This window comes from Staurois parvus, unplaced genomic scaffold (genome assembly GCF_062004578.1).
Source record: "Staurois parvus isolate SC_StPar_1 unplaced genomic scaffold, SC_StPar_1.0 ptg000604l, whole genome shotgun sequence".
In the NCBI taxonomy this organism is placed as follows: Eukaryota; Metazoa; Chordata; class Amphibia; order Anura; family Ranidae; genus Staurois; species Staurois parvus.
In genome coordinates, this window is record NW_028318400.1 from 3,568,033 (window position 1) to 3,580,919 (window position 12,887).

The 12,887-nt window shown below is 39.6% G+C and overlaps 1 protein-coding gene across 1 annotated transcript; it reads right to left on the bottom strand.

The window, feature by feature from the left end:
• Positions 1-3,281: 3,281 nt before the first annotated feature.
• Positions 3,282-12,500, bottom strand: LOC149449792 (interferon-induced protein with tetratricopeptide repeats 5-like). Its single transcript, XM_089692744.1, has 2 exons — positions 12,459-12,500; positions 3,282-5,800 (listed from the first exon to the last, which is right to left on the bottom strand). Exons 1-2 carry the CDS (start codon positions 12,461-12,463, stop codon positions 4,363-4,365), a joined length of 1,443 nt encoding a protein of 480 aa, XP_089548870.1. The 5' UTR covers positions 12,464-12,500; the 3' UTR covers positions 3,282-4,362.
• Positions 12,501-12,887: the final 387 nt, after the last annotated feature.

Below are 12,887 nucleotides of genomic sequence, written 5' to 3' on the forward strand. Positions count from 1 at the left end.
TCCTGTTACTGCTAGATATCCTGAGACTGTTTGTTGTGGTCCCAGGCTCCCGGGAACCACTGAGCGGGAACCACAGCCACACGGAACACTGGAGCCAGCTGAACAACATAGTAGCAAGTTCATGGCTTCTTTTGCAGCTATCATCTTGTTTTAAACCCTGTACTCTCTTGGAGAATATAATGTGTATGTATTTATATGCAGTGTATATGTATTTTGTATGTAGAGTGTGTGTAAGTATGTTGTAGGTGTATGCAGTGTATATGTTCCATGTACTGTATGTATAAGCAGTGTGTATGCATGTTGTATGCAGTATGCATGTATGTGTATGCAGTATGTATGTAAGCTGTGTGTATATGTATGTATGATGTATGTACGTTACATACACCTTACCCCTACACTCTGCATTAGTCACTCCTGGCCCCTACACTCTGTACATAACACACTCAGCATTATGCACATTACAAACCCCAGACCTCTGCACTATGTAGGTTGTATAGTTCCAATTTCTGCACTCTGTATTCAGATTCAAGTTATAATCCCCCCACTGTTAGCACAATTTTGCCACAGCAATAATTTGCAGCTGGGTACTATGCTTTTAGCCCAGCCCCCTAATCAGCCTCCTACTCTGCCCACTTTCCCAGAAATCTGATTTTCAAAAGTTCCCAGATATGCACATTCAGTGTTGTGAAAAAGTATGTGCCCCTTCCAGGGTTTTTTTTTGCCAATTTGTCAAACTTAAATGCTTAAATGATTCAGATCGTCAAGCAAATTTTAATATTACACAAAGTTAACCCAAGTAAATACAAAATGCAGTTTTTAAATGATGATTTCATTTATTAGGGGCAAAAGGCTGGCCAAACCTGCCTGGCCCTATGTGAAAAAGTAATTGCCTCCTAAACCTAATAACTGATTGTGCCACCCTAGGTGGCAACAACTGCAATCAAGCATTTGCGATAACTGGGAATGAGTCTTTCACATCGCTGTGGAGGAAGTTTGGCCCATTCTTCTTTGCAGATTTGTTTTCATTCAGCCACATCAGAGAGTTTTCGAACATGAATGGCCTGTTTAAGATCATGCCACAGCATCTCAATCGGATTTAAGTCTGAACTTTGACTAGAACACTCCAAAACCTTCATTTTGTTTGAGCCAGAGATGGACTTGCTGGTGCTGAAACGATCATTGTCCTGCTGCATAACCCTTGAGCCTGAGGTCACGAACTGATGGCCAGATATCCTCCTGGTTTAATATGCAAAAAAAAACAGGCGGGGGGAAATACTTTTTCACAGCAGTGTAGCATACCTTTAAAAACAGCTAAAAATTGCAGCTTACCTTTCTACTTTTCAGGAACAAATGACTGAACTGGCTGAGAAATGCTTGCAGTCAACCATTACATCTACTACTAAGAAACAACATAATAAATATAAAAAAATGTGTGAATGGGAACACATAACAAACATATAATGGGGGTTTTGTCACTATATAACTGCAAACTATTAACCAAAACATTCACACATCAATAAGATTAGTTAGATCAAGCTGATCTATTACATGTTTAAAAAATTTAGAAAACTATAGCATCAATCTAGATCAGCCATTCTCAATTAGGGCTCCATGGAACAATTGGGTTCCTTACGAGATTGCTGGGGGTTTCTTGAGCTGTGGCTGAGTGACCACCCATTTGATACAGTTCCAGGGCCAATACCACTTGGCAGAGTCAGCAGGATGATAACAGGATCTCTTTATCTTTCTGCAAGGGTTGCATTCTGACCACCTCTACAAGGGGGCATTCTTTCTACTAATGACCAGTGTAAAGGGCATTTTCCCACCGACCCCAATAGTTAAATTTTAAACAGGGGTTCTCCTAGACCTGAAAATTATTTCAAGGGTTCCTGTGGGAAAAACAGGTTGGGAACGGCTGAGCCGGAAAAACAGGTTGGGAAAGGCTGAGCCGGACCTTAAAATTCACTTTCCAACCCTTGACTCTAAATTTAACTATATTAACCCCTAACCTGCCCCTAATGCTTGCTAAGTCCCTAAACATTTATGTTTACCCTATCAAGTAAATTATGCAACAGTGACCTTTAACATATCAGTGAAAGATGCAATAGTTTCCCTTTAAGCCCCATGTACACGGACACTTCTGAACGATGGAAACTGACTGCTGGAAAACGTAGGTTAAAAAAAGTCTGTTCAGCCTCATTTGCATATCGTGTTTATGCGCGTTTGTGTATAGAAGCCATCTTGTTAAGCCTCAGCCATTTTGTCTCTTTTGTCCTCCCTCCTCCCTCTTGAAATGGAATTTATAGCTGTAAGTTGAATGGAATTCAAAAGGGCCTCTTATCTTAAATAAAACATAGATAGATGAAGTTCCAGGGCTGTAAACTGCTAATTAGCCTGGTGCAGGAGGAATGCTTTGAAAACCACTTTACTCTGCCCGATCGTAAAACAATAACTCAGTCAGTCATGACCAGTTAGACCATTAGGGCTAGAGCGTGCCATAAAATGTCCATTCCATATGTAGACATTTCACATACAATTCATAAGGTTCAGCAGGAACTGGGCACATTAATTTTAGGTATATATTTGTATAGATAATTTTAATGTGAGTCAAACAAGGCCATACATGACTATATTAGCACCTAGGAGAGAGAAGAAAGCAGCCTCTTACCTCCTGGGTGACAAGAGTATGCTGTGTTTGGTATCCCTGGGTTTGAAATATAATTCTGAATATTAATCTGCCAGTTGCTAGAATACCACCTGTACATACTGGGAGTTATTAATATTGGTATGAAACTGCAGTTGGGACTTGGTCATAACCTTGGTTACCTTCCAGCACCCATCCCAAAACTGGATGATTGGTCATTTGTTCTCAGACGACACCCCTTTAATATCATAGAAAAAGACTGACAGGTCTGGAGAAGAGTGCTCTCGTTTAAGAGCAATCAGGAAACATTTAACGGACCTGAGAGCCAAGGCAATATTTTTGTTTGGACAATTGGACTTTGCAAAAACCAAGGACATTGCAAGTATTCTGCCTTCTAAACTCCTTTCTTTTATTTTTCTGTTGTTTTATTGTTCTCTTTATATCTTTGTAACATCTTTTTCTGTAAATATAATATTAATGGAATGCATTATTGGTTGTTGGCAGTAAAGTGAAAGATATCAGCTGATAGTAAGACATCCATCAGTTTGGAATATGTAGAACAATTGAGAAATGTTGAAGATACCCTTGTAATGCAATTGCAGTAGTTTATATTATTTATATGAATAACACAAAGACATTCATAGCAATTTTTCTTTTACTTCAGTGATTTGTTGATTGCAATTTTTATTATCTAACAACTTTTTAATACAAGCAAATGTTGCAATACAATGAAAACCAGAACAACACAAGACAGTTAAGAAGTACCAACATGTATTAAATCATTAAAGGCAAGTTGATTATTATTGCTCTAAAGAGATTTCGGTGGCATGATGATTATTATTATTATGTTGCTATTCTGTACTTAATCACAGCCAACACTAAAATCACCAGTGTCACCGTGACTAGGGGGAGTGGTGACATCACTCTCTTAATCATGTGACAGTGGCGGAAGGAGCAGAGAGTGAACGTCGGCAAGGTAAGTAGGTCAGGGGGTCCCTAGCAGAGACATTGTGGCTGATTTACTAAAGGAGTAGAAGCTGTTTATTTTGTAAAGTGATTTTTCCCTTTTCAAAGAAATTTTAACTTAGCTTAGTGAATATGTTCACATTGTAAAGAATACCCAATCACATGCAATAGAAAAAAAAATGTTTTTTTGCTTGCACATGATTGGATCATTTGAAATCAGATCAACTACACCTCATTCACAAAACTAAGTGAAATTTCACTTTGCAAAGTGAACATGCTCCACTCATTTAGTAAATTAGCCACATTTTGCTCTGCATGGGCAAGGTGACATTGTTGATTTAAACAACTTATTAACTGGCCTTACTCAGTAATTCAGCAGCCATTGCTCTCGTACAGTTTTGAAAATCAGAAATAGGATCGGATTATCTAAGGGAATTGGAAAGCATTCACTGTTTCATAAAATGGATCCACAATGAATTTCCCAAATATCTCATTGACAGAAAAATTAAGTAAGCATAACTTTACAAGATTTACACTAATATCAATTTATTTTGTTGTAAATCATTATTAGTTAATATCAGCAAACATATGCAATAGGGCCTTGCCAAAATTATTACAAAGTGTAGTAACCATAGCCAGGTTTACATTTACAATATTAGAGCAGTGAAGATCAGATCAGATCAAATAATGACTTCTATATCTTGATGCACTTAGTACATTCTCATCTTCTAATTTTATAGAACAGTATTATGTCATGATAATGTGGCTTGCAAAGCAGAACAAGCTTCTAAGTACTCCTGGTTGTTTGGATCCATTAGAAGGGCTTTTTCATAGTACTTCAATGCTGCGATGTTCTGTCCTCTTTGCTGGTGGATGTACCCAAGCAAAGCATGTCCAGTAGCATCCATTGAATTTTTGGCAATCATGGTTTCAGCAAGACTTTGAAGTTCACGTATGGCAGTTCCTCTAAACCATGTTTCACTTTGTATCTTTATCACTTCCTTAAAATGCCTCACTGCTTCAGACTCTGATTTTCTAGAATTCATTAAATATTGTGCCCAGCTGAGATGGAGCTCTTGGTACTGTTCTGATCTGATATCATTCATAGTCAGTGTTTTGTCAAATTCTTCTTTTGCCTTTTGGTGTTCATTTGTTTTCATGTATACAGTAGCTAATAAAATGTGTGCTGCTACAGATGCCTTGTTTAGTTCAACAGCTTTTTCTGAGTAAAATATTGCATTTTCAATAGCTTCAGCTTCAGCTTCAGCATTTTGCTGCCTATTGTAACGGGTGGGCTTTCTTATCAAACTTCTGTAACACTTGCCAAGTTGATAATGTACAGGACTGGAGGTAGGAGTTAAACTGAGTACTTTCTTAAAAATTTCAATAGCTTTAATTGCCTGTCTATTTCGTCTGTAAAATGTTGCCACATATCGAAGAACATAAGGGGATTCTGGCTGTTCTTGTAGAGCTTGTTCTATTAACATACCTCCCTGATCATAGTTCTTAATATCTAGATATTTCAAAGCAAGCAGAACCTTCGCCACTGTATCTGTGGGATTTAATTTAACAGCTCTTTCCAGGAGTGGAAAAGATTTGTTTTCTGTGTTGCTACTGAAGCTGAAACCTTCCATTCTATACACAGCCATGGCAAGGCCTGAATTTGATTCTGGATCTTCTGGGTCAAGTTCTAGAGCTTTTTCAAAGCACTCAGCAGCCCATTGATAGTATTTTCCTGTAAAGGACAAGTAAGTCCAGCCTTGTTCACCATATATGTCTAACAGAAGAATGTTTTTCTTTGGAGGAGACTCATATTCCTTTAAAATGGTCTCCACCTTTTCAGCATAGGTGGAACTCTTCATAAACTGCTTCTGGTGGTAGAAAACCCAAGCAAAGTTACCATACATGACAGTTCTCTTAACATCTGCGTCTTCTGATTCGCTGGACTCTTGGATCTGTGCCTCAGCTTTTTGGAGCTGGAGCAAAGCTTCTTCATGGTCTCCTTTGAGATGCTTCAGGTAAGCCAGGAGGTTATACATCCTGTGTTTAAGTGCATCTGGCAAAAAGACAATCTGGTCATTTAGCCTTTCTTCCACATTATCAATGTCTACATCTTCTCCAAGCAGGTTCCAAGTAAAATGGCATTGAATTTGCAGTAGACGATCCATCAAGGAATTCTTTAAGATGTCACTGAAAAGTTAAACAAAAAGAAAACCATGTATTGAAAAGAGTAATGAATCATTAAGTGAAGACATATTCCAGGGTTATAAATGAGGGCCACACGACTGGCTAACTTGCCATAAAATCTCATTGGCATTATACTGTATGTTGTTTGATTCAAAACATGTTATTATTTGAGGTAGCGGGAATTTACACTAACAATAAGTTCAGAAAGTGAGTAAAAAAATTGCACAACAGTTATCAGTTTATAAAATAAGTAATGTGTTACTGTCCACAGCAGCCTACTAATCTTCTGTGCATTCATTCTAAACCAATGTTCTATGGAACCCTACGGTTCTTCTTGAGTTTTCTATGGGTTGAGCATTGATGAATTTCTGTCTCTTGTAATCATAGACATTAATGATCTTTTTAACTATCTGTGTGAAGGGCAGTCTTCCTACTGATCAACAAAGTAAGAATTCCACTTTTCAACAGCCCATTTATTATATTGCAGGTTCCCAATTCTTACATGTGATGGCTACGTTAGTTTTCTTTATTAGGCTTCCTCTCTTCTGTTTTCACCTGGTGATCCAGGCAGTAAATCTCTTGTTTTTTTGTTTTTTTTTTTAAAAAGAACAAGCTCTCATGCAGACTGTATCAGTGTACAGAGATGAGACAAACCATTTAACACTGGCAGTGGTGCTTACAATTATCAACTTTTATTTCTTTATGTAAAACCTTTGTCTAAAAAAGGAAAAAAACTGTTTGCTGTGACTGATTATAAAGTATGAGCGGTAGTTTGGCTTCAGTGTGTTAGTGTATTTAAATCTGCTAGCACATCTAACACTACCTCCCCCCAGACTGACAATGCTGCTGTCTGTTGTACCCCCTGTCATGTTTCACATGACTGTCATATTGACTATCATATGCCTTTAAATGTTTTCAGTGTTTTGTCTCTGCTCCTCCCTTTCCTTTAGGTTAGCTAATGTTGCATAGGTAGCCCTTCCCCCTTCCCAGAGATGCATTGCAACAGCCTCATGGCAAGAAGCAGAAGCAGTATTTTCTTTCGACCTATCAAATGTTTCTTTTAAGATTCTCTCAGTTTATGGAATAAACTTTGCAATATCTGCAAGATATCATTCTGATTGAGTCACTGACTGTGGACCCCAACTAAGGTTGAAGTTATCACTATCTCATCACGACTGTAAGTTACAGAGATCACACTATCAATGCTTAGATTGGACACGCAGAACACCCCCTGTGCTCATTCATCCAGAGTGGGGGTATAGGATGTGTAATACTGTCCCAATCACCAGGTGAAAAAGGAAAAAAAAGCTATAAAAAATGGAAAATGAATGTAGCTACCACATCTACTGATTGGTAAGTTGCCATACATTACATCTTTGGTTTTGGGTTTAATACCTGTTTAGGTAAGGGGGCATTCCTACACTGAACACCAATGTTAGGGAACGCTATCATTAATACTGTGTTTCTTTTCTGTCCATTTTTAATATTCATTTAATTTCATGAATATTTCTGAAAATAATTTTGTTTTATGGGGGGGGGAATAAAAATGATTTTTCTGGGGGTGTCAAATACTCAAGGCATGTGGCATTCTTTATTATTTTGTTTATTATTATAGTTACAACTCATGGATCACACTAATGTACCATGAACAGGGATAAGCTTAAGATTCAGAACAGATTTATTCTGCAAGTGAATGGAATTCTAACGCTATATTTCTGCCATTGAATGGAAGTAAAGTCTAGTTACATGGTCATTTTTTTTGTTTGTTTTTAGGCATGCACAATTTTGCCTTGTTGATAACTATAATTTTTTGGACCTTTGATAGAAAGTTGAACTAAACTTGCTATCCTCCGATCCACCGAGGACAGCTTCATCTTAGTCTCTTTTTATATCTGCATTTGCCATGGTGCTGCATGTGTGATCAGCTATAACACCAGCCATTTCCAGGGCATGAAAGAATGCCTGATTGCTTGTTGGCAGGTGCAATTAGCCCGTGTCACAACCTGGTTCACCTGCTGGTGGCACTGTGCTGATCTGGGCAAAAATCTGCATTTTAGTGACCACCAGCAGGTGTCTCCCAGCAGTCAGCAGGTTCCAGCAATCAGCTCCACATGGACACACCTGCTGGGAGGATACTTAAGTTCCACTTCTGCTATGGCTCCTGGCGTAAGTGTTTTGGCTGATCCTGCCTTGTACCCTGTTTGCTGTGCTGTGCCAGACTCTGTTGCTATTAAATTTCACTTATATGGTCTGGTCCCAGTTTCTTGGTGTAGCAACATATATCTAAAAACACAATACAGTATGCGCCAAATAAGGAAAGGTCAGTGACATATTAGGACTAAAAGTCTGTGAGTAAAGTCCATGAAAGGAAGGAGGGTAGGGAATGATAGTTCATTCAAAGTGTTACTAAACCCCGAACCCTGCATTCACTATATCTGGTCTCCCAAAGTACACAGAACATGGAAATGCAATTATTTTAGTAAATATAAACTGCTAAATACCTTTTCTCATCAGCAGTTAGAGCAGTCTTGTGACTTCTATCAGTGTCCAGCTGAGCACTAGTTAATATTGTCTGAGGATTTTTCATTCTGCTCTGAATGTCCTATGAGGCTGCATGACCCCTGACCCTCTGTCTGGACAGTGCTGATTGGCCCTGTGCTGATCACATGCACCCTCCCAAAAGGAAAAAACTCTATAGCCATACACACTAAACTGAGCATGTGCAGAGTTACTCCTTGAGCTCTGCTCTATCAGCAGATGGATTGGAGACTGTGGAAGAAGGGGAGGATCAGAGAATTCAGGATCAAACAGCCTTTTACACAGTACGGATGTTTAACCCCTTAGGTTCCACAATGAGTATAACAAGCATGCTTTACTGCATATGCAGACTGATTTTACTGTTGTGGGTTTAGTAACACTTTGAGGCAGTGGATCTTCAGAGCAGAAGCGTAATCCATGTATACAAATGGAAGACAAAAGCAGAAAAAGTGCCTCTAAGTGTAGTTTGACAAAACCATTTATTGTAAAAAGGGTGTGGCTCACAATTAGCCCAGCAATTCCCAGCAAGTGGCTGAGGTTTGGGATTTTCCTGCCCCCCCCCCCTACCCTGGTGCCCTAAGGCAGCTAGCTAAGCAGCCTTATGCTGGTCCCCAGCATAAAGCTGCTTAGGCAGCTGCCTTAGGGCACCAGCGTAGCTGGGGGGCAGAAAAATCCCAAGCCCCTGCCACTTGCAGGAATTTCAGATTTTTAAAATACCTGCCTTCCGACGATCCCCTTTATTGTCCTCCTGAAGCAGCTGAAAGCAAGCATCTCCTCCTCGCCCTCCCACCAGCATGCAGCTGCTGCAGGAGGAGAATCCGGGAGACTAGTTCTAGTAAATGCCTCCCGCACTGCCCCTCCCATCCTTGTTCCTCCTTGGCCCCTTCCCCAAGTGCTCCCCTTTCAAAAGGGCTCCTAAAAAAATTGTGAGAAATATAAAAATATAAAAATGTAAAAATAAAAACTACTGACACCATCCACTGACCTACTGACACCAACCTCTGCCCTACTGACACTGTCCATTTCTCTGCTGACACCATCCAATACTCTACTGACTGACACCAACCTCTGTCCTACTGACACCGTCCACTGCCCTACCGACTGACACTCATTTATTTTTAAGGTAAGCTAAGTTTGTATTTTTACAGTGACATTTGTTTAGTTATATTTTTCTACAATTTCCTTGCTATTTGCCTTGCTAGTTTTTTTTTTTCTTTTTAAATGGCTCTGAACACAGATGATCTTTGATCTCTTTCATGTTGTTCAGGTAGATCTCCACCTCTCAATGGTTGCCTACCCCTGACATAGAGGGTTTGGGGAATATGTACTTTACAAAGGTTGCTTACAAGGAATATATCTTTGTTTGATATTTTAGTTTAGCTCACAAGAAGTGACAAGGGATTGCAATTTTGGCAAGATCAATAGGTATTTTTCTGTATTTGCTGAAAATGTTCTGAGCCTGAAAATGAATGCAGTCATCACATCTAAGGACTGCTAAACTGCCATATGTTGCATTTTTGTTCTTGCTTTAAAATGTTGATATACTGCAAAAAAGAATGTAGGCAAAGCACACAACCCTGCCACAACCCATTACATGGAGAATTAATACATAGAAAATGATAGACCCACTGGTAATTTTTGGTACTTTTTTACACTGGTTTTTGAAATATATAAATGCAGCAATTTAATAATTGGATAAAAAATTGAGCACAGTTAAAAACACAGTTTTATAATTTACAGTTACACAATAGATACATAGTGCATTTTTACATAGGTACATATACCACACCAAAGTAAGGGTCAAATAAAAAGGAAAGGACAGAGGGATTTTGTTACAAAAGATGGACAGTCCCTCTAATTCAGAGACAGTTGAGAACTGTGTACTCCTGGTTATATAGTATGGGCCCATATAAAATACACAGATCTGCAGTATATGTAGCAGTGACATGGTTTGTAAATGAGTTGGTTACAACAAATTCTCAGCATATTTTATTTGCAACTTTGTCTTTTTTATGCTTGGTATACCAGTAGATTAAAATGGAAAGACAACCTATTGCTACTGTGGTCTCCCTATAAGGTACTTTTTCGTTATATGATCCCCCTCTGTCAAAGATGAATGAAGGAGAATGTAGTGAAATATGACTCGATCAGCAGGTGCCGCTGTCAGTAGACAATGTCCCAGTGCTGTTTAGACATACAGTATATTGCCAAAAGTATTGGGACGCCTACCTTTACACGCATATGTTCAATATTGAGTTGGCCCACCCTTTCTAGCTATAACAGCTTCAACTCTTCTGGGAAGGCTGTCCACAAGGTTTAGGAGTGTGTCTATGGGAATGTTTGACCATTCTTCCAGAAGCGCATTTGTGAGGTCAGGCACTGATATTGGACGAGAAGGCCTGGCTCGTAGTCTGCACTCTAATTCATCCCAAAGGTGTTCTGTCGGGTTGAGGTCAGGACTCTGTGCAGGCCAGTCACGTTCCTCCACCCCAAACTCATTCACCCATGTCTTTATGGACATTGCTTTGTGCACTGGTGCGCAGTCATGTTGGAACAGGAAAGGGCCATCATCCAGCTGTTCCCACAAATTTGGGAGCATGAAAATGTCCAAAATGCCTTGGTATGCTGACACTTTAAGAGTTCCCTTTGCTGGAACTAAGAGGCCAAGCCCAACTGCTGAAAAACATCCCCACACCATAATCCCCCTCCACTAAACTTTGCACTTGCCACAATGCAATCAGGCAAGTACCGTTCTCCTGGCAACCGCCAAACCCAGACATGTCCATCGGATTGGCAGACAGAGAAGTGTGATTCCTCATTGCAGAGAACACGTCTCTGCTGCTCTAGAGTCCAGTGGCGGCATGTTTTACACCACTGCATCCGATGCTTTTCATTGCACTTGCTGATGTAAGGCTTGGATACAGCTGCTTGGCCATGGAAACCTATTCCCTGAAGCTCTCTATGCACTGTTGTTGTGCTAATCCGAAGGTCAAATGAAGTTTGGAGATCTTTAGCTATTGACTCTGCAGACAGTTGGCAACTTCTGCCCACTGTGCGCTTCAGCATGCGCTGACCCCGCTCTGTCATTTTACATGGCCTACCACCTCATGGCTGAGTTGCTGTTGTTCCCAGTTGCTTCCACTTTGTTATAATACCACTAATGCAGGCTATAGAAGGTTCATTTATCAGCCGATTTTTCGTCCGAAAGAATAATCGGCTGATTTTTGCACTGTTAGTGGGCAATGGCATCGGCCGATTTCCTCCTCATTTCTTTTATCGGTCATGCTGGAAAATTAGCGAAACACAGATGATTTTCGCAATCATTGGTGGCAACAGAACGACTGGTGTTTCGTTTTTCAGACAAAAAAATTGGCCGATAAACGTCCTCTATGGCCTGCATAACAGTTGACCGTGGAATATTTAGTAGCAAGGCAATTTCACAAATGACTTATTGCACAGGTGGCAACCTATTCACTCTTGAATTCACTGAGCTCCTGAGAGCGACCCATTCTTTCACAAATGTTTGTAGAAGCAGTCTGCATGCCGAGGTGATGATTTTATACACCTGTGGCCATGGAGGGGATTGGAACACCTGAATCCAATGATTTGGAGGGGTGGCCCAATACTTTTGGCAATATAGTATATCTTTGATATAATCCTTTTACAGCACAAAAGCAGATGCAAAAGGGCATCTGATCCCTTGATTGCAGTCATACATGTGCACAACATCATGTAGATCCAAATCTAGGTGCAGGGAATGTATACATGGATTTTTCATTATTGCTTTTTTTTTTAAGTACAGCCAGCACAATCCATTGTCTGATAATGCAGGAGAATAAAACATAAAGGGACATTATGCAGTGGCAAAATAAAAGTAATATGCAAAATTGAAAATATTTATATATTGTATAATACTTAAAAATGTAAGGTCACAAAATAACGCATGAAAAAGAAACACAAAATGTGCTTATTTTACAGCTATTTAAAGCAGAGCCACATAAAAAAAATAAATGCATCCCTTAGCAAACAATATGAGTATGTACACAGAGATGGCTAGAAGATACATTTAAAGCTCGAAGTGTCTGGTCACTGCTGGCACTTTGGATGATAATAGTTTATTTACCTCATTCTGCGGTGTTCGTCTTCGCGTGTATTGTATGTGCTGTTGTCGAGCTTCCTGATGTACCTGCTGGATGAGATTCCCTATATAAAGTTACGTTCATACCATGTGACCATGTCCCATGATGATAAAATGAAGAATGGAAAGTGAAACTTGGTGCTTGCAGTGACATTTCCAGAGCAGCTACTGTCAGACCTGGGGGTGAAAAGGGGCTTCACTAGGGGGCTACTGTGAACATTTAACCCCTTCATGTCTGAGCATTTTTACCCCCTTCCTGTCCAGGCCAATTTTCAGCTTTCAGCACTGTCACACTTTGAATGAATGACAATTGTGCGGTCATGCAACACTGTACCCATATTAATTTTTTTGCATTTTTTTGAGACAGATAAAACTTTATTTTGGTGGTATTTATTCACCAGTGGGATTTTTATT